This window comes from Melanostigma gelatinosum (assembly GCF_949748355.1).
Source record: "Melanostigma gelatinosum genome assembly, chromosome: 19".
NCBI lineage: Eukaryota > Metazoa > Chordata > Actinopteri > Perciformes > Zoarcidae > Melanostigma > Melanostigma gelatinosum.
The window spans coordinates 7,230,189-7,251,096 of NC_136652.1; the positions used below are offsets into that span (position 1 = coordinate 7,230,189).

A 20,908-nucleotide genomic window follows, 5' to 3' on the forward strand; every position below is an offset into this window, starting at 1 on the left:
CTGAATTAGTTCATGCAAAGATAATGGTGGGTAAGCGACATGAGACTGAACAACAATTAAATCGGTTAGTTGTCAGTTGAATATGTCTGCAAGTTACGTTGTTAACCAGTCAGAGGCAACAGTCACACCTCTTGCACTAATGCAGGGACACCTAGTTGGCCTTCATTGCTTGTTTAGTGAAGATAAAAAGACCCGTTGATCTGTTCGTTTTTTAATTAAAGCTAGCGGCATGGCTCCGCCGAGGTTTACATAACTACCAGGAAGGCTTAATGATCCAATAAAGGTTAAAACACAACACAATAACCGTAAAAACAAAAATAGAATCCTGCTCCGTAACCAACAGCCGGCAGAGATTAGCAGATGATGATCACAGAGGAGCATTTAGGAGCTAAAGTGGAGGATATTTCTCCCAAGAGTTGGGAACCCGAGTTAAAAATGAGAGTAAATATTGATTCATCAAGTGGATTCCAATGTTTCTTTGTCTGCTCGATGTGTTAATAGACTCTTTGCTGACACCTCCACCATAACGACTTCGTACGGTGATAGTATACCGACTCATTGATTTCACATTAAGCAACCCAACAAGGTCAAAGTTGATATTGATTGAATTTCGAGCACAACAGCGAGGCATCAAATCTGAGCAATAAGCGAGGCAGCACTGCCGTAAAGTTCAAAGTCATTGCCGTCTCCTTAAATGTATGGGCCGTGATGGATGATTTAGACTGGAGGGCTTTAGTCTTGTTAACTACATCGTGAAACTGCAGAGCTCAGGGTTGTTGCTCTGAAGCAAAACATCCACAACAATTACCCGATGAAGAAGGTGTTACTGATGCGTTTCCTTTCGGTCTCAAACGCAGGCGGTGACATCGCGGAGCTGATGCTGGACTTCATCGAGTGGCTGACCCAGCAGGACTTCGGCCGCCGCTGCATCCTGAGCGTCCGAGACATCCTGTCGTGGGTCTACTTCCTCAACGTCGTGTGCGAACGGGACGAGGACGGCTTCATGACCATGGGGGCCCTGGAGGACGACGAGGAGGCGGAGTGGGATCTCAGGCTGGACACCGTCACCGCCTTCATCCACGCCGCGTGCCTGGTCTACGTCGACGGCATTGGCTCCGGTGAGCGGACGGCTTGTTTTTAGTTTTTTAGCTCCACTGGGAATCTGTCTCCCAGAGAAAGCGTTTTAAGAAGTGTGATCTGAGGCTCCCTTTTCTTGCAGGCACCACAGCGTCCTGTGCAGACGGCGCCCTCCTGGCGCGCCGGCTGTGCCTCGGCTACCTGCAGCAGCGGCTGAGCAAGATGACGAAGCTGGATCAGGAGATGCTGGACGCCCTGAGAGTCTACGACAGCAGCCTGCCGCGGGAACCCCAGTGGGGCGAAGACTTCTTCGGCATTGACCCCTTCTACATTGCTTTAGGTACTAAGAATACGCTGCATCGACTGGTGTATGCCCCGCCTACCTCCGCTCATAAGTTGTTGACGTGATTTTACGACAAATACTAATCAGTGTTCACACCCTTTTTAGTTTTTTTGGTCTCCGAGAGACGAGATTGTTGTCAAAACATTCTGGACCTGGTTGTCGAAAATCAGTTCCAGATTTCTATTGTTGAACTTTTGTACTTTTTTATGGTATTAATTCCCCAAATTTCACCAAATATGGTTCACCAACCCTTGATGGGATCCAGATCAAGCATGCCAAATTTCCAACTCTTTTTTTTTTTTCCTGTTATCTCAGGATTACATTGTTCAAATATTGTCACACATTTTGAAATATTTATTGAAAGTATTGCAGCTGTAACTTCTCGAAATTACGTCAAATTTGGTAAAGCCTTGGTTATTAAATACTTCTTTAGTGATGTTTACAAACTGTTCCCTAAATCTCCACCCAGGGCCTCGGACTGAGAGCCGTGACCTGTCGGACTACGCCATCGCCGCGGGCACGACCGCCGTGAACGCCCAGAGGCTCCTGCGGGCGCTGAAGCTGCAGAGACCCGTGCTGCTGGAGGGCTCCCCCGGCGTGGGAAAAACCAGTCTGGTGACAGCGCTGGCAAAGGCTTCTGGGAACCATCTGGTCAGAATCAACCTGTCGGAGCAAACGGTACAGCTTTTTATATGAAGGATGCTCAAAAGGTCCCCGATTGTGCTCCTGAATGAACTGATGCTGATGACGTGTGCTCTCTGGCAGGATGTCACCGATTTGTTTGGAACTGATCTCCCTGTGGAGGGAGGAAAGGGAGGAGAGTTTGCATGGCGCGATGGCCCTCTTCTGGCTGCTCTGAAGGCAGGCCACTGGGTTGTCCTGGACGAGGTAAGGACCGCTGTTCAGGTCTTTTCGTTTTTTTTTCCGGTTCTGCACACCAGTTTTGACGGCTTGGAGCCCGGCGAAGACTAATTGTAATCAGACGATGTTGATAAAACCTGCGATATTAAACTGACTCGGCTCGTTCCTCACGCTTGACAGCTGAACCTGGCCTCTCAGTCGGTGTTGGAGGGTCTGAACGCCTGCTTTGATCACCGGGCAGAGATCTACATCCCTGAGCTGGGGATGAGCTTCCAGGTCCAGCAGGAGAAGACCAAGATCTTTGGCTGCCAGAACCCCTTCACTCAAGGCGGTGGTCGTAAAGGACTTCCCAAATCCTTCCTCAACAGATTCACTCAGGCAAGAAACAGTCGAGAGGATTGCACAGACTTTTTTTTATGTACTTCGCCATTTTCAAAGTTTTATTTTGTGCTTATTCATTACAATGAATCGACATACTACGCAGCTTTTGAATATTGAAATTCAAATGATGATGTCATGTTTTGAGAAATCTCAATTTGTGAATGTGTAAAAAGATCTGTAGTTTTAGGAACAAAATGTTCTTTAACATCAGAATTCGTTAGTATTTCAGAATATCGTTTCACATGTACCATGGCTGCTGTCGACCTCCTGGACCTCCTTGAAAAGAGAACTTAAAAAGCAGAAATAAATCTGACTTACCCCTGTGTTCTCAGGTGTTCGTGGACCAACTCACGAGCAAAGACATGGAGTTCATAGGAGACGCCATTTTCACCAGCATTGACAAGGAAATCATTGCTAAAATGGTGGAGTTCAATAAGAAGGTAAGCGTTTCTTGGACGACCGCTGAATTAGAGACTTGACTCCGCTGTGCCAGCTGAGATACAACCTGCTAGTCTCGCATGTTTAAAACACTTAAGAGCTTCTCTTTTCCGCGCCCTGCCTCCAACAGCTTGTGCAGGAGGTGTGTGTGGAGCGGCAGTGGGGTCAGAAAGGAAGTCCCTGGGAGTTCAACCTGCGGGACATGTTCCGCTGGTGTCAGCTGATGCAGGCTGACCAGTCCCCGGGATTTTTCAACCCAGGCCAGCACGTAGCCTTGGTGTACGCCGACAGGATGAGAGCGGAGGCCGACAAGGCTCAGGTACAATGTTCTTTGATGGTGCTCGAGAGGCCACAGGAAACTTAATCAGTAGATCACTGGTTTAGGTGGGTTTTCAAGAAATCCTATTCAAAGGGCTGACGTCTGTCGTTTGGATGTTCGCTGTACATTTATGAAATAATAAATACAGTGTCATGTTAGGCAAACTGTCATTGGTGGATTCGCAGCCTTTTTGTGGTCTTCATACCATTAACAGCCTGTATTTGAGCACAATAACTTCCCTTTTCTTTTCTGCCTCCAGTGACCACCCTCAGTTTTCTTTGTGTTGTTACTGACCCGTATGGAAAGTCTGTTTTTCCACTGTTCAGTCTGTGACGCTCCTCTTCTTCCACACAGGTTCTGTCCGTGTTCAGGAAGGTGTTCGGCGAGGACTTTGAGCCTTACAGTGGCTCCAGACAGTTCCACATCACTCCACTCAACCTGCAGGTTTGTCAAAACAACAAAACCTCTTCCTGTTTGTTTTGAAGCGAATGTTTTGAATTGTACAGACAAAAAGTATTTCTTCTCTCGTGGATTGCTCGCTGTAGGTGGGGTTCTCCGTCCTGCAGCGCAGTGGCGGAGCCCCCGTGGCCCTCGACCCCCCGCTGTCCATCACACACCAGGCGCTGCGGCCCCTGGAGTCCCTGATGAAGTGCGTGGAGATGGGCTGGATGACCATACTGGTCGGCCCCACGGCCAGCGCAAAGACCAGCCTGGCGAGACTGCTCTCTCTGCTGACGGGACACCGCCTCAGGGTCATGGCCATGAACAGCGCCATGGACACCACCGAGCTGCTGGGAGGCTTCGAACAGGTAACCAGGACCTCGCGTGTCTCGCTCGCGTGGCCTCTTTCATCGTCTCTAAGCGTCCGACTGCTTCACTCTGCGCTCTTCTCCTCTTTCCAGGTCGATATCATGCGGCCGTGGCAACAAGTGCTGGAGAGCGTGGACTACATAGTCGCCATGGTAATAAGGCGTGGCCTGATGTCGCTGGATGTCGGCATCCAGGACACGGAGTTCCTGCTGCAGACGTGGGGTCTGTTCTGCCACTGGCTGAAGGAGGAAGGACTGCAGAGAACCGGGGGGACCATCAACTCGGAGGCGCTGAACAAGCTGGAGATAATCATCCTCCTCCTGCAGAAACTCAACACCAAGCTCAAAGTGTTCACTGGTAACGGCCAAGTGGCGTCTGAAAAGTAGTTTGGTTGTCTTGTCAGTATAAGAATGTGTTTCCGGTGCTGTAACTCGCTTGTGTTCGTGTCCTCCAGACATGTCCAAACTGCAGATGGACTTCACGCTGCTGAAGGAGCGTCTGGCTCAGCTGGAGGACGGCTGGACGAACGGAGGCTTCGAGTGGCTGGACGGGATGCTGGTCCAGGCCCTGCAGGCCGGTGACTGGCTGCTCATGGACAATGTCAACTTCTGCAGGTGAGAAATCATGGGATTTAGAAATCATGGCTGGGTTTTAATCCTTGTTTTGAAAGGCATCAAAGATCACACGCATCATAAGAACTCAGGGCCAGAACGCTATGCAGAGATGTATTGAAACGATTCAGAAATGAAATGTGAAATATCTTGGAGAAAAGACCACTTTTAGGAATTTCAGCTTGGTTACACAGATATCTACAGTGCATGTCTGAAAAGTTAAGAAATCATAGTTTTGAAACTGCATTTTGAAAAGAGAAGTGATGAGAGCTGTAGATGAAGGGAGTTCTTAATCGTCACACTTTTGGAGGTCAAAAATATTGATACAAATGTCACTGATGAAGTATTGTTTTCGTAGCGCCTCTGTCCTGGATCGCCTCAACGCTCTGCTGGAGCCTGGTGGGTCACTCACCATCAACGAACGCGGCGTCATAGACGGGAAGACCCCCAAAATCACCCCGCATCCCAACTTCAGGTAGTACGCAGTATTAGAGCCTGTTCACTTCTTGTTGAAGCCTTTTGAAGAAGTGTGTGCTCAGCTGTGTGGCTGTGCAGGTTGTTCCTGACCATGGACCCGGCGCACGGGGAGCTCTCCCGAGCCATGAGGAACAGAGGGGTGGAGGTGTACATCCCGGGGGAACATGAGGGGTCCTGCTGGGACACACTGGACCTGAAGACCCTGCTTCACACTGCCGGGGTGACCGGGGACTGTGTGTGTGATCTGCTGATTGAAATACATAAGAGCATCAAATCTGCCATTTGGGGTAAGCAGCTGACTGACGATAGCAAACACACGCGCTAACTAGTCAATCTGCAGAATTTTTGAAAAAACAAACAAAACGACTGGCCTCTATCTTTCAGATTCCCCGGCCTCGTCAGTGGCCTCCCTGCTCCATGCCGCCACCCTGCTGTCCTGCCAGCTGCAGCGAGGTGTCGACTTACCCAGCGCCCTGCAGCATGCCTGTGGAGAGGCCTACTCGCTCTGCCAACGCACCGCCGCCAGCCAGAAGGTATCGACACGCCCGTATCGACGCTTCCCCGACTGTAATACTTCCACTGTCTCACCACTATGAGTAGGATTTGTCAATTCCGGATTGTAAACACAACATTCAAAGTTGGCCCCTCCCCTCCCGGCTCAACGAGGGTTCGGTCTTTGGCGTACCGTGATCGTGGGGGTGAGGGTGCTGTGATTTATGGGTGCAGAGCTTGTGTCCTTTTTTGCTAAATAATTAGTCGAAACTGCTCGTCGTGCCTTTTTTAATTTGTGAATCAAACATTATCTAAAAGTTTTCTGAATCTCCTTCAGATTTTACAGCGCAAACGATGCTGTGATGTGTGTAAAGGATAAAACAATCATTTAAATGTAGCAATTTTTGTGTTTCAGCTCTTTGGCAGTTATCTACAATAATAATGGTCCAAAATGATGTAAAATTGCATCATTTTATGTCAGAAACTTGAGGGAGAACCCCCAAACGTATCTTTTATTCACTTTAGAAATTCAGAATGTGTCTCTTTATCCTGCTTCGCAATACGAGCTTCCTGACAGGAACAGTGCTCATGAAGCCTGACTGAATAGCTCACACCCTGTCTGTCAAATCATAAATCCAAATGCTTTTCAGCTTTCCTCCATCGCAAAGATATCCAGTGAGCACAATCATGCTCCCCAGGGGATGAATAAACATCAGTGTCCTGTTTCCCCTCCAGCAAGCACAACAGGTGATCGAGCAGCACTTGGCCATCCTGGACTCCGAGGACTGGGGCAGCGGGCTGCTGTGTGCTGGAGTTTGGCCTGACGGCTTCCCGTCTGCCCTCCTCTCCACGGAGGACTCCTGCTTCTCCGCGGTCCTCAGAGACGGACAGGTCCTCTCTTTTTGCCTGAACACCCTCAGCCTGCAGGGCAAACGGTAAGAACAGTGACAACACAATCGCATGTGTCTGTAACGGGAAAGTGCAACACAGGCCTACCTATGTGAATGTACCCTGGAGGGGCCGACACATTGTAGAAAAAGGTATTCACATGAAGATGTGCCTGCATTTGATTGAGTGAAAGCACCTAAAGTGGCAGTTGAAACCAAATTGCTGTTAAAAAAGTGCGACGGGACGTTGATGAATTATCAGTTCACGTGAAAAAGCTGAATATTCAGTCAAAGCACGCAAAGGAGTTCAAATGCAAACACTGAAAGGAGTTGAAGCGTGTGGGATAACTTCCCTTGTCAGCTGAAGTGTAAGTGCATGAAAACAGGAGATGAGACTTGAGCTTTGCATTGTCAGTTTAACTGTGAACATTAAAAATATGCTGATGTGTCAGTTTAAGTGCAATTACTCAAAGCACATGCACTTTAAATTGAAAATATAAAAGTAGTAGTTCAGTGTCAGTTTGTGTAAGCGTTGAAAGCAGTTCAAGTGAAGGAAAGGAAACAGTTGACTTGCCAGCTGTAAAGTTTGACGCTTAAGGAAGAAAATGACTCTGATGGTGTCGTCCACAGCAATCGTCCGCTGAGTCTGAGTGACCTGCAGAGGGCGCTGCAGAGCAGCGGCGCCCATGAAGGGCTGATGTTCTCCGGCGGAGTGGTGGATCTGGCGGAAGGAGACACTCTGAGGCTGATCCCCACGGCGGTCCGGCTGCTCACTGAGAGAGCCTCTCACGGAGACTGGATCCTCCGCAGCAGCTGGCTCTCACATCTGGGGAAGAGCTACAAATATGCCCCTGGTTTGTGACTCGGCACACACACACCACCCCGACACTTTACACTTGGAAGTGCAGCGATTTCATGCTCTTCCAAAATAAGGTAGTCCTGAAACAGTGTGGTTCTTGACTCTTCCAGATCCGGCTCTGGTCCAGGTGGAGGCAGGAAACAGGGCTCTGAAGGCCGTGTTTGGTGGCAAACTTGCTGCCAAGGGCAAGTCCCTGGCAGAGTTGCTCCAGCCTCACAGCATCGGTAAACTCTTTGGTTGTCTTGTTCTTCATTGCAAGTATTTAGTGAATTAGCTGTGACTGTTCTGTTGATATGATTTAGTTCACAATATGGAGTTAATGGATTCACCGTGATGGAACATGAAATAAATTGAATGCAGTTTAAGACGTAGGAGCAACACAGACTTTGTAGTTGCTCAGCCTCTTTTTTTAAAAATGTTTTATTCATGTATCTACTTATCTATTTATTTATTCATTTAAATAGATTTCATAAATTCTCTTTCATCATGGTGATTGTGCATTGGCAAATCAAGTGAAATGTCATGCCAATAAGGCCTATTGAATTGAAACGGAAGACTGGATGAGTGGGTGGGCTCTCTGTCAGCTGCCATTAACTCGTTGCTTTGTGTCTCTTTGTTGCCATTTTTGTCTCTGTGATTGTTTTTTCCGCTTTTCACAGTCAATGCGAGTCTTTTTGGTCTCTCTTTTGATCTCTTTGCTGTTGTTTTGGTCTCTATGTTTCTTTGTAGTTATTTTGAGTCTCTTCTTCGTTGGTATGTTACATTTTGTAGGTGAAGGCCAGGGGGGGCCCTGACACTTAATCCATCAGTAATCCATCCATGTACTGTACCACATACTGCTGCCATCCTCATGGAGTATTAACCACTCTCTGTTACTTTGCCAGATGAATACAGGATTCTGGTGGACATGCGATGGAACAAACAGTACCTGGATATTTTGGCTAACAAGTGCAACTTTGAGGACGAGGAACGATACATGGAGTTTCTGGAGGCCCTGAACGCAGTTGCAAACAGGTACGTTGAGAGGTTTTCCTCTCAACATTTGGCTGAGGCACATTGCTCACACTCTACTAATGAAAAAAACACATCTTGGAAGATTGCTACAGTAGAAAAGTCAGCATATATACATTTGCAAGTGGAAGGATAACGAATCGAGTGCGACACACAAAAGACGGTGCTAAGAATTAGAAGTGCGATGCTGAGTTTTGTTCTAAAATGTCTCGGAATGTATAAAACGATGTTGACTTTTCTTTGTGTGTGTGTGTTAGGATCGTTCTGATGATGGACAGAGAGGAGAGGTCTGTCATCTGCACCTGTGCCATCAACCTGTCTGCTCAGAACTGTGCCCTGAGAATAGCCACGGCCTTCAGCAAAGGTACACACGGCCTTCAGCACCCTTTGGTTTATATGGACTGATGGAAGCAACATTCTCAATACAACTGAGTTACAGTTTCAAAATGTCTAACTACACCGCATGCAGCATAGAATGTAACTCAGTTTGTGCAACATGTGTTTTCCTCCCCGCACAGGGACTGTGGATATTGGTCACCTGCCCCACCCAGTGCTGATGCACCTGCGGACCTTCTTCGACCTGTGGGACTCGTTCACCCTGCAGGCCGTGCAGAGCGGACAGCCCTACATCTCCGACCACATCATGTTTGAGGTCAGCACCCACGAGATTTATCACCGTGTCACTTTACACACACAATTTTCTTTCATTTTTACACTCGTCCACATCCTCTTATTTAGACTTCAGTACATTTAGTGCTGTACAACATAACTGGAGTCCATCTTTGTCGGAAAATGTCCATCTTCACTTGCAGTTCTTCTAGTAACTTCTTTTCCTGGGTTGTGTGTACAACAACTTCTGCTGCTACTACAACTGCTACTATTTACTACAACTTATGAAAAATGAATTGCAGTCAATGAGCCGCGGCCTGTAAAGCCCTGCTGTGGACGACATGCTCAATTCCTCAGATTCCTGAAACTCCGCCACTTTACGGAACGCTGTTTGCTTGTTTATTCAAAGGCTTTCCATAATATCATTACTGCTACTACTTGCACTACTACTAAAACAGCAAAATGAATAGTATCTACACCACTGCTTCTTCAGTTCCTACCTGTTCCATACTACCTCCTTTACTTCTACTCCAACAGTATTTAAAAGCATTTCGACAGCTCCTATTGTTTGCTAGGTAATGAATAAATAAATAGAACAGGCGGATCAGAATGAAATGGAAGGTAAGATAATACAAAACTCTGCCTCCTGGGCAAAAGCATAAATTAAATCACGAAGGAAGTCTTTCAATTCTCACGAAATTTGAACGCCCTCGGCCGACCTCACTCTTGCCTGTCGTGTGTGTGTGTGTATTTAGATCCTGCAGCTGCTGCAGTGGCTCGATCGATTCTGGGATGTGTGCAGCACGCTGCCGGCTGACTCGCAGGGCATCTCTGTGCTGTCTCTGCACTGGCAGTGGGTGCAGAAACACCTCATCCTCCGCCTGCCCCAGCTGCTGCTGGGAGACAGCGACACCACATCCGAGTAAGCGCGTCTTCTCTACACTGCCTTTTATAACTTGAAACCGAAGTCGGTCAATGAGTACTTTGCTTTATTTAGTTACATTTGCTCTAACATTCCAGAGAGAGTGTGACTATAAGATTGCAATAAGACTTTCTATCTCACATATGATGTCTACAGTTACTGTATTTGACTGCCTAACACTTGTGACTGTGCTGTGCTCCAGAGGTCACCAGGAGCTGCAGGCGGTCTCAGCAGCCATCCAGACTGTTCTGTCCACCCCGGTGTCTGTGGCCACAGCCCTGAAGGGCATGCAGAAAACCCTCGGGAAAGCTCTGCCGTTCAAGGTCAGGAGACCTTTCATCAACTCGACTTTTACTACAGTTACTACTTAACTGATTTGCAGATATTTACTCATCACCAGTTTTAACGTTTATTGTTTTTCCTGTGCTTTTTAAGTATTTAACAGCCAGTTTAGTGTAATCGCTGCATCTGAATTACTTTTTTACAAACAAAACCATTTCCATCTTCTTCTCCAGTTGGAGTCGGTGGCCGAGTGTGCGTCTCGGCTGCGGCTCTTGAGCAAAGCCCTGGATGTCAGCGACCTAAGGCTGGACGGCACCACGGGTCCGTGGAGGCAGGAGCTGGTCCGACTTCAGGGCGCCGGGCTCGGGCTGGACATCAAAGAGAGCCTCCTGGAGGCCTGGGGCCTCGTTCTGCTGGCAAACAACCAGCTGGATCCACATAAGTCTGGTGAGCTGTTGCTGTGTTTGAATGGTGATGTTGGTTGGCAGGTCTGTCTAATTCTCGAGTCCCAGCACAAGATATCCTCAACGGTTGCTGGTATTTCGCCACACACTGTGGACTTACAGGAATTGTTAGATTTCTTGTGGACAAGTGAGACACATGGAAAGGGACGGGTGAGCGGAGATGCCACTAAATCCGGCACACTGGCCCTTTAAAACCAATCACAAGTGGTTCCTGCATGAGGCCCATTCCCACTGCTTTTATGTGATAGCTGAATGAAATTGACCTTTCATGCTCCCGTCAGGATAAACCCTCTTACATATCTTTAAATCTGCTGTTTAAGTTCTAAAAATACCTAAATCATCATTGTGTAATTTGTCTCGTCCAGCACGTTCATATTGTGGGGGTGTCATAAACATTGCATGGGTCACTAATGGGGCATTGAACGTTTTGTCCCATTCCATCTCTAAGAGAAAACTCCAGTGTGGCATTAAAGGGTCCTCCGTGTGAATGTTCTACAGGAGTGTTGGAGAGGCTGGTGTCGAGCGTGGAGCAGCAGCAGCGTCAGATGACCTCCAGAGGGCTGCTGGTGATGTGCTCCCTGCCCGAGGGCGAGGAGCCGGGGGAAGGAGTCCACCTGGCCAGAGAGGAGCTGCAGCAGCTCAGCCGCAGGGCTCAGCTCTGGCCCCTGATGGAGGAACTGGCCGTGCTCAACCAGCTGCGACTCAGCACTGACCTGCTGCACCTGGCTCTCTCTCCGGGGTAAAACTCCCACGTCTTCCTCTACAAAAGCACAAATATTCATGCGGACTGACATTGAAACATGCGACGGGCTGCGTAGTGAATTCTTCCCGTTGACTTGCAGCGACCAGGAGGCCGAGGACAGCATGCGTCGAGAACTCTCCAGACACCTGCGCTACTGCCTCCAGTCCACACCGATGAACGTCAGTCAGCTGCAGCCGCTGTGGTTCCTGCTCAGCAGTGAAAGGGTCAGTCGTGAAGGTTTCAGTTAACTAACTATGTAATCGTGTTTGTTTCCTCTTAGCTCTCCACTGTGTACTATCGGATCAAATGCTTCAAACGTGAAGAATGTCGCTCACGATTCCCCGTGACTCTTTTTCTTTAGCCGGCTGAGGAGCTGCAGTTTGTGTGGTGTGAGCTGCTATCGGAGGCTCTGGCCGCCCTGTGGACCAGCAGTGTGACCTCAGATCCCAACCTGTGGCTGAAATGGGACCCGCTGAGTGCCAAGACCCAGCCGTCTCCGAAGCTGCACCACGGAGCCGACAACGTGGTACCGACCGTTTAACGCCTGTTGTTTGATGTCACTGTTTTCATCGAAGGGATTACCTGCCTGTTTAATACGTGTCCATGTTGTTTTTAGGGGCCGGCCTTGCTGAGTAAAGCAGTGTGGTCGTGTTGCATGCTGGGAGTGCTCTGCAGCAGTGAGACCGGAGGTCGATGGGAACCGTCAGGGGTGGCCCTCCTCTCCCTCTCCCATGTCACCCTGGGGGAGTGGAAGGAGAGGATCCAGCAGCTGCAGGATGTGTCTGCTGTGTTGTGGGATAATATGGCGCTCCCTGCGCTGGCTGAGTTCAGGTAAATTAAAACTTGAAGAAATAAAATGTTCCTCACAAGCATCATTTTTTTTGGGGTTTACTAATCACCGCCATACCTCCCCAGGGGCACAGACTTTAGGCTCCAGGGCGCGGTCCTGCGTCGCCAGCTTCAGAGCATGGCTGACCTGCTGCCTCCCAGTCTGCAGGAGGGCTACATGGAGAGCTGTGAGAGCCTGGTGGAGGACCCTGACCCTCTTATAGCTTCCCAGGAGATCCAGACCATCTTCAGAGACTTCATGCCGCCCAATCTGCTCCCTAACGGCCTGGTTGAGGCCTGCGTCACCTGCCTGCAGCAGTACGTCCAAAGCAAAGTCCAGGGCTCCAACCCACTGGCCCGGTCCGGAGTGTTCTGGGTCAACATGGGCCTGCTGCAGATCAAAGTGTGGACGCCACAGACGATCTTTGACCCAGCTGTGAAGAGGGCCTACAAACTCAACTACTTACAGCAGGAGGTAAGTTTTCTCCTCATTTTGTCACATACAAGTGCATCTTCTGAGATACTGAATTCTGGGTTTTCATTAGCTGTAAGCCATAATCATCAAAATGAAAAGAAATAATCGCTTGAAATATATCACCCTGTGTGTAATGAATCTATATATTATATGAGTTTCACTTTTTGAATTGAATTACTGAAATAAATTAACTTTTCGATGATATTCATTGAGATGCACCTGTATTGTCCCTCTGTCTGTATTACAGCTGGCTCTGCTGCAGGAGGAGTGGAGAGGACGCAGCCTGTCGTCTCAGCTGGTGACCGGGGCAGAGCTGGAGGAGAGCAGCACCACTGACGGCTTCCAGCATCCTCGAATCAGGTCAGAACCAGCACCAACTTCTTACCGTGTGATATTATAACGGAGGACTTTTTGCAGAATACGACTGAAACATTACCATAATCCAAGTCCCAGTGTGACCAGCTAGTTTAGCTGAAAACACTGGTAGCTAACCACTCTAAACACCAGCCTTTTTAGCGAGCTACCTAGCAGCAGCTAGCTCTCATTAGCTAGCTTTCGTCATAGCTAACTCTGTAAGCATTATACGCTTGCTGACAAAATCAATTGGCTGTTGTAGAGTTTATTTGCTTCAGTAAAGTATTGATAATTTATATTACTTGCGCAGTTTTCTGACAAGAGTTAGCTGAGATCTCTTCTTAGCGTTACTCTGATGTGAAACATGCGCAACAAAATCCACAGTTCAGAGTAAAAGGACGGCATTGCCTTACAGCCGGTATGGAGAGGAGGAATGATTATGTGACCCGCATTTGGCATGGAAGTGATGTACGAAGAGAGACTTGTGAAAAATCCTTCAACCACATGTTTTCCAACTTGTTGTTGCAGGTACCTGTGGATCCGTATGCAGCAGGTGAAGGATCAGATAGCTGAGCTCTCCAGGAAGCAGGCCTGCCGCCCTCATGAACCCCAGTACGGCCGCCTCTTCCAGGAGCTGCAGCACTACCTGTGCAGCATCGGCCAGGCGTCGGTTGTGGAAGACCTGTTGTCCCACCTGCTGAAGGCCCTGCAGGGCTCCTCCTCCTCCAAGTCTAGGTCAGCCGTCCAGAGCCTGCTGAAGGAGGAGGCTGTGTGGCAGAACTCCCAGCAGCGCTTCTGCCAGAGGCTGCTGGAGGACTACCCCCTGTACCCCGACGTGGTTGGGCCGGTGCGGACCGGCATCCTCCAGCTCCGGCACGGGATGCGCCTCGTGGCCTCCCAGTTGGCCACCTCGCTCACGCCTGTTCCCGGTCTGCCCAAGCTGGTGTCCTGCCTGCTGGCCTTCCCCTCCCTGACCCCCAGCCTGCCGTCCTACCTGGCCCGAGCAGACTTCCTCTGCTCCAGACCTTGCATGGACATTCTGCGCTGCCTGGCGAAGCTCCTGCCCCAGCAGCAGGACCCCGAGCACGTGGTCCCCCAGTCGTCCACACTGCTCCTGAACTCTCTGCTGTACGTGCAGTGTCACACCCTGTCCGCCGGAGAGTTCAGCCCCGAGTCACGCAGCCTCTTCCGACACATCTGTCAGGTCAGAGCTTCAGTTCACACCCGATAGAGATTGATCCCTGGGGTTTATGTTTGAGGGATTACAATTTTTGTCCGACTTTCCAAATGAAATGCTTGTTGTTGCTGACTCCTCAGGCTCTGGTGAACGAGTGGGACGAGCAGGAGAGACGAAAGAGAGAGCGAGAGCAGATGGAGGCCAGTCTGTACCGCAACCGCAGTCGACAGCACGGCTCAGGACTGACTGAGGACGAGCAGGAGGAGAGGGACTTCAGACGCCAGTTCCCTCAGTTCAACCAGGTATTCGCATAGACTCTCTGCTCAGACCCTGCTGAAGCTTCAACAGACGGAGTTGCAGTGCGAAAATCAATCTTAACATTTAACCGAAATGTTTAATGCTCAGAAACATTGATTTTGAGGATGAATGAAAAATGTCTGTCAGGTTTTATCATTAGATGGTGAGAGTTATTGTGACCTCTTGTTTTCCTGAACTGTGTTTTATTGAAAAACACGAAATTATTTTTAGGAAAGGGAAATGTAGGAGTAGGTGCGGCGCTGTCTGTAGTGCTGACACAGTGAGGAGGAAATAGACAGACACGGTCTTAGCCTGTTTGCTTTTTATTTCCCCAATTGTAGAAATCCGCAGCATACTGTCTTTGTTTTTTTACAATTTAGGCTGATATTTATAGACTATAGTCAGAACTGCGTATGTGAAAACACTGCTATTATAGCAATTATGATCAACGGTCATGAGATTTGGCACGGAGCAAGATGTCTTACATTAGACCAAAGTGTGACATCACGACAATGTGCAGTCATTGAGGAGTCTGTTCATACGTCATTAGGACTTCGCAGACATCGTGAATGAGCCAAGTCTAGAGGGCCCAGCCGACTTGGGTCTTAAGGAGGAGGAGGAGGACAAATTCCAGGAGGAGTCCAACGAGGGCAGCTTCCTGTCTCCGGTTGCCATGAACACAGTGGTCCAGGTTCATCAGCGCCTCTGCGTGGGATACGCCCAATCGCTGTGGTACCAGAGCACAATACCAGCCAATCACAGCAGAGAACACATCAAAGCCCTGGTCTCCTCCTATCAGATTGCTTCCCCTGTGATGTCGCGCTTCTATCATCTCATTGGTCAGTGTTTGCTGTCTTGTCCTTATTCAGCAGGAACAAGTTTCTGTCATTTTCCAGCGGCAAAGCAGAAATGTGCTCTTGTGAGCGGAGTATAACTGGATCATGACACGTGCGTTTCCCCCTCAGATGCTGAACTGGACCAGCAGCTCACAGGCAGTGAACTGCTGGTCTCCGCCCTCCTCCAGAACACCGTGCAGGGCTCGGGGGGCCCCGATGGTCTGTCTGTCGCCTCAGAAGGACCTTATGACTTCTACCAGCAGCCCAACATGAGCGAGGCCCGCCTCTGTCTTCCTGTCCTGGAGCAGCTGAGTGTGGGCGTGAAGCAGAGACTAGACGACTGGCCAGAGCACCCAGCTCTCGTACAGGTCGGGAACCTTTTTTTTTTTTACATCAAGGCTCGCGGTACGTTAGCACGAAGGGATTCAATGTCTTAACGCAAGCAATGATGGACGTGCTTTGGTTGTTCCCAGGATCAAACCTGTGACATTTTCCTCCTGTCAAACTTAAAGGCAGAATCAAATACCACACCAAGTTTTTAGAATGGGTTAGGAGACTTGGGCCTGATGGTGTGTATTTAAACAGGAGAGGTAGTAATAAAACAACCTTTTCTTTTTTATTTTAGATATCCACATAAAGCAGGACAGATGGTTCTTGGATATTGATTAAAAACAACTGTGGTATCTTGCATCTTTAATGACTAAATGAGTTTACTTTGTTGTGTTTAGAGGTTACTGATGAGAAGCTCAAATCAGTAACCATAACCCACAATGTCCATCTGGAATCGCAAAACTACATGATCTCTACACAGACTAGAAAATCAGTGCACAACATCCCATGTGACCGGTCTGGTCCTGTGGCCTGTAGTCAACGTAGGTGATGTCCTGCTGTAGAAGTGGACTATCTGTCGTGCTATAATGTGCTGTCTGTCTCTGTGTGTTGTTTTCCAGCTGACTGCGGTCGTGGAGAGGATCATGGCTTTCAGTCTGGCCAGCCCGCTGGCCAAGTTCCTCAATGGGCTGGAGATCCTGCTCAATAAAGCGCAGGTGAGCTCAGTTAGCAGGATTCCTCGTGTGCCGCTCCCTCCCCAGTGTTGACACGTTTAATTAACAAGAAAATAAATCGGTGACCATTTGTTGCTTGTCCGTTCTCTGCTGTTCCTGTCAGGACTGGGAGAATAACGCCAGCCGCTCGGTCTCTCTGCGGAAGGAGCTGGAACCCGTCACCCAGCTCATTATCCAGTGGCGCAAACTGGAGCTCAAGTAAGACACAAAGGGCTTGAATGCAGCCAGCATCCTCTGTTACGTTTGCCTTTAGATACTAGATGAGAGAGCGAGTAAAACTGGAACTGGAGTCCTCGATACAAGTATGTGAATGTGCCCTCTCCATGTCTCTCTTGTGTGGTAGTTGCTGGTCGAGCAGTCTGGACAACGTAATGAAGCGGAACACTGAGAAATCAACCAAACACTGGTTCTCCATCTACCAGCTAGTAGAGAGATATCTGGAAGAACATAGGACGGATGCTAATACAGGTACGTGCACAATGGCTCTGGGTGGGTGTTGATGTTTATTTATTTGAAGCGAAAAAGAAGCTGTGCTTTTTACCTGCTGGACAATCTCTATACCTCTGAAAGTGGAAACTAATAGAATATAAATAGCTCACTGCTATAACAAACAGCATGTTTCTACAGACGCAAAATGAGCAAAAACAGGGACAATTATAAACCTCCTTGCACAGTCAAACGAGTGTATAACTCCAAAAAATGATGACATCATTGAAATGTTTTGTCTCCCCGCTACTGTCCTCTCCAGGTGAGGAGGTGGAGCGCCTCTCCCTGTCCTCTGTGTCCTCCACCCTCCAGGCCTTCATGGAGGGCTCCAGCCTGGGGGAGTTCCACACCCGCCTAGGCATGCTGATGGGCTTCCACTGCCACCTGCTGCTGATCCCCAACCAGCCGGGACAAGGTCAGCCTCCCCCACTCTATACAAGTCCATCTTGATTCAATGCTCACATACTCTGAAAGAGTTCTCCTTCACTGTTCTCCATACTGGCCGTGAAGTAATAATAGGCAGCTTTCTACCTGTGCTTCGCCGACATGACAAGCAACCGGCGAAAGGATGCAATGGGTGAGGGTCAGTGGTGAAGCGCCTCACGATGCAAACATCTTATACGAACAGGCCTCCGCAGTGTCGGACATTTGCTTGTATAAAAGAGCAGCAATTTGTCAAACCACACCTCGCTGATTGGAGTCCGACTAAACTCAACAGCGCGATGGAAATTACCAGCTTTAGTCATTTCAAAAAAGCCAAATGAACCCGATAGATAAAGGTGAAAACATGGTCTCGTATCTGTTGCTTGTTTTGGTTGTGAGAGAGGCTGCACTATGGGGACGACCTGTTAACTCTTTCCTTGCCATACAGAGTCATTGTCCAGCCTGTTGTGGAACCTGCACAAATACTACAGCCAGTTCTCCGACTGCATCCAGACCAAGATCGGGAAGCTCCGACAGCCCATCGAGAAGGAGCTCAAGGTTCGTATCGGCGTCCTTTGACCTCTGAAACCTTGTGTCCATGCATGTTAGAGCAGCACAGTTTCATCCGTGATATCAATTGTTGTCTTCAGGACTTCGTCAAGATCTCCAAGTGGAACGACGTCAGTTTCTGGTCCATCAAACAGTCGGTGGATAGGACGCATCGGTAAATTATTCTCACCACGATCGGTCTGTGCGATGCCGCTTGTTTGTTTGTTTGTTTGTTTGTTTGTTCGGACTTGCTTTGACAGGACAGATAGCCGCCCTGCCCACCGACGTTGTTCTGCCTGCACTCCTTTTCTCTCAGGACTCTCTTCAAGTTTGTCAGGAAGTTGCAGGAGGCTCTGAATGGTGCGAGTGTTCCCTCTCTGGTGGAACAGGGAAGCAGCGCCAGCTTGGACAGCGTGGACGCCGACCCGGAGGAGACGCCCATCCATCGGGTTCATAAGGCGCTGAAGAGCAGCCTGCCTGGGAAGGGCCGGGATCTGCAGGTACAAGTGGTTTCGTTGTTATCCGTTTGATCACGCTGTTGTCTTGTTGTTTATGGTGATGGATAATGAGTGAATAACCTCAGCGGAACTGGTCATTTCAGCTGGAGGGCCCAGAAGAAGGAGTCGATGCTTCATCTCTACAGGGGCGTCTGCCCGTTCTCTCCAGGAAGATGAAGAAACTGTGCGTCCAGCTGCTGAAGAAAAACCCAGTGCCCGAGCTGGCCGAAGACCTGGACTGCTTCACTGGTAAGTATCCCACTTTGTAAACAATAAATATCTATACGGACTTTATCATCTATTTGACTCTAAATGGGACCATAGTTTACTAAATGAACATCCTGCTGTATTGAAGAAGACTTGAAACTGGAGATTGAGACTCTAAACTCATGTTTACAATGTTTATTAAGGTAATATATCAAGTGAGAAGTAGAGTAATTTTCTCATAGACTTCTATACAAGCATTACTATACTTCCTTTTGCAACCTGGTTGGCACAGACACAGCCACACACCTCTAGTGGGTCATAACTGATGATTGAGAGGGAATCTTTTTTGAGTCGATACTTACTTTTCTCTCTGTTATACCTTTTAAGATAATGCAAGGAAGATATTTGTTTGTTGTTTATTTGTGCGTGTTTTCAGGCATTTTTCATTACATCACAAAGCCGCTCAAAACGCAGTGCTCTTTTCTCCTTCTTTCCAGGCGAGGTCATCAGCAACCTGCAGGACCTGCAGAACCTCACCGTTGACGCGTCGGCAGAGAAAGATAAGCAGAAGTCTGAGGTGAAGCACATCCTGCAGCAGAAGCAGAGAGCTCTGTCAGATCTGTTCAAGATGCTCACAGAAATAGGTGAGTTCCCCCCCCCCACTGATTCAAATGTGTTGCATAGTAATTCAAGCCTCTGAAAGTAAAAACATCTATTTGTATCATGGTCCCATTTAGGCCTGTCGTACCGTAAAGGCCTGACGTGGAACAGGACAGTCGACCCAGAGCAAACCCTCTGTATGCAGCCGCTGGAGATGAGCACCGCTCTTTCTGCGGTCAGGAACCAGGAGCCGGCCGAGAGCATGTAAATACAGCTTGCTCATAGATGCACTGACAGCTGGTTGTTTTGGTTTAAGCTAAAGTTAGCAAACTTAAGCTGACACTACTGACTTAGCTTGATGCCTTTATATCCTTGCCTTGGTAAAGTATGGCCATTATGGTTGTTAATGTAAGCTAAAGAGAAAAACCTGTGAGTCTATAGGAGACTTTATTGAATTTATTTAATCCTTAATGTTACTGAGAAACCAGGCTTAGCTAAGTAGTGCACAACTCTAGATTGTGTATTCTGTGCTCTCTGAAAGACATTTTCTCTGCATCCTCGGTGTTGCAGGTTGTTTACAGAGTTGCTGACGGCGTGGGACGGATGTCAGAAGTACTTCTACCGTTCATGGGCCAGGAGAAACGTCCTGCAGACATCTCTTCAGCAGGCTGCCAAGGTCAGACACTGATTGTCTGGTGGTCCACAACATAACAACTCTAGTTGCATTCATCACTCTTACAGCTCTCTGTCTGAAAGTTGTGACGTTGAAGTGAGAGGAAAAACAAAATCTGCTTTTCTCAGTCTGCTCTTAACTGTTTCTCTCCTGTGTTCATGACTTCAGAACAGGAGAATTGTTTCTTTTTTGAGAGGGTCATTTTTCGAAGTGTTTGTTGTCGTATAACTAATTTCGGCCACAAGAGGCATGGTACACACCCTTCGGTTCCCCTTCAGGTAAACCCTGTTAGCGCTCTCAACACTTTTGCCAGAGTCTGCACTGTGCACGCTGTTAACACTGCGAGCCGCCTGCTCATCCGTCACCATGTTGAGAGCCGTTGAGTGGCAATCGACATTTTCCCAATCTCATACAAAGCACCCTTTAAGTCATAAACACAGGAGAGAAAGCTGTTTGGATCAAACGTCAAAAATGAATCAACAGATTTCTTTTTTCTCACTCGTCTCTCGGGGTTTCCGTCGATAAACTTCTGCTGCAGTTCCTCAGTCTGTGTTTGTGCATCCGCGTATATGTCATCTCAGTTTGAATTATGTGTGTGTGTGTGTGTGTGTGTTACTGCTTGGTTGTAGGAGCTGGGTCTGGGGAACATAGAGCGCTGCAGAGGATTCTCCTCTCACCTGTTCAGGCTGCTCCTCAAACAGAGGCAACGACTGGCCAAGCTCACTGAGCAGTGGGTCCATCTCAGGTCAGTCTGCCGCCACACGAATATGTTTACAAGACACCGTATGGAGCAAGGGTGTAGGTTTGGTTTCACAAGTGGTTGTATTACGATTGTGTGACAATATTTTACTACAAGG

The 20,908-nt window shown here is 48.4% G+C and overlaps 1 protein-coding gene across 1 annotated transcript in view; it reads left to right on the forward strand.

The window, feature by feature from the left end:
* The window catches only part of mdn1 (midasin AAA ATPase 1), a gene marked incomplete at its 5' end in the record, with an annotated part of 49,822 nt that overhangs the window by 15,096 nt on the left and 13,818 nt on the right, over positions 1 to 20,908 (forward strand). Inside the window, 45 exons of the mRNA XM_079290353.1 lie at positions 858 to 1,118; positions 1,220 to 1,417; positions 1,890 to 2,098; positions 2,186 to 2,308; positions 2,462 to 2,659; positions 2,995 to 3,102; positions 3,231 to 3,419; positions 3,774 to 3,863; positions 3,965 to 4,228; positions 4,322 to 4,586; positions 4,684 to 4,843; positions 5,199 to 5,315; positions 5,396 to 5,604; positions 5,702 to 5,850; positions 6,545 to 6,744; positions 7,327 to 7,550; positions 7,666 to 7,779; positions 8,440 to 8,569; positions 8,824 to 8,930; positions 9,085 to 9,218; positions 9,931 to 10,097; positions 10,300 to 10,420; positions 10,613 to 10,826; positions 11,342 to 11,582; positions 11,686 to 11,809; positions 11,947 to 12,111; positions 12,202 to 12,416; positions 12,501 to 12,888; positions 13,136 to 13,248; positions 13,771 to 14,446; positions 14,560 to 14,721; positions 15,267 to 15,555; positions 15,682 to 15,920; positions 16,503 to 16,598; positions 16,720 to 16,814; positions 16,960 to 17,084; positions 17,365 to 17,517; positions 17,974 to 18,083; positions 18,176 to 18,249; positions 18,391 to 18,574; positions 18,676 to 18,820; positions 19,276 to 19,422; positions 19,516 to 19,642; positions 19,949 to 20,054; positions 20,681 to 20,796. Coding sequence (XP_079146479.1) covers positions 858 to 1,118; positions 1,220 to 1,417; positions 1,890 to 2,098; positions 2,186 to 2,308; positions 2,462 to 2,659; positions 2,995 to 3,102; positions 3,231 to 3,419; positions 3,774 to 3,863; positions 3,965 to 4,228; positions 4,322 to 4,586; positions 4,684 to 4,843; positions 5,199 to 5,315; positions 5,396 to 5,604; positions 5,702 to 5,850; positions 6,545 to 6,744; positions 7,327 to 7,550; positions 7,666 to 7,779; positions 8,440 to 8,569; positions 8,824 to 8,930; positions 9,085 to 9,218; positions 9,931 to 10,097; positions 10,300 to 10,420; positions 10,613 to 10,826; positions 11,342 to 11,582; positions 11,686 to 11,809; positions 11,947 to 12,111; positions 12,202 to 12,416; positions 12,501 to 12,888; positions 13,136 to 13,248; positions 13,771 to 14,446; positions 14,560 to 14,721; positions 15,267 to 15,555; positions 15,682 to 15,920; positions 16,503 to 16,598; positions 16,720 to 16,814; positions 16,960 to 17,084; positions 17,365 to 17,517; positions 17,974 to 18,083; positions 18,176 to 18,249; positions 18,391 to 18,574; positions 18,676 to 18,820; positions 19,276 to 19,422; positions 19,516 to 19,642; positions 19,949 to 20,054; positions 20,681 to 20,796 — 8,041 coding nt within the window. The remainder of the gene's footprint in view (positions 1 to 857; positions 1,119 to 1,219; positions 1,418 to 1,889; positions 2,099 to 2,185; positions 2,309 to 2,461; positions 2,660 to 2,994; positions 3,103 to 3,230; positions 3,420 to 3,773; positions 3,864 to 3,964; positions 4,229 to 4,321; positions 4,587 to 4,683; positions 4,844 to 5,198; positions 5,316 to 5,395; positions 5,605 to 5,701; positions 5,851 to 6,544; positions 6,745 to 7,326; positions 7,551 to 7,665; positions 7,780 to 8,439; positions 8,570 to 8,823; positions 8,931 to 9,084; positions 9,219 to 9,930; positions 10,098 to 10,299; positions 10,421 to 10,612; positions 10,827 to 11,341; positions 11,583 to 11,685; positions 11,810 to 11,946; positions 12,112 to 12,201; positions 12,417 to 12,500; positions 12,889 to 13,135; positions 13,249 to 13,770; positions 14,447 to 14,559; positions 14,722 to 15,266; positions 15,556 to 15,681; positions 15,921 to 16,502; positions 16,599 to 16,719; positions 16,815 to 16,959; positions 17,085 to 17,364; positions 17,518 to 17,973; positions 18,084 to 18,175; positions 18,250 to 18,390; positions 18,575 to 18,675; positions 18,821 to 19,275; positions 19,423 to 19,515; positions 19,643 to 19,948; positions 20,055 to 20,680; positions 20,797 to 20,908) is intronic.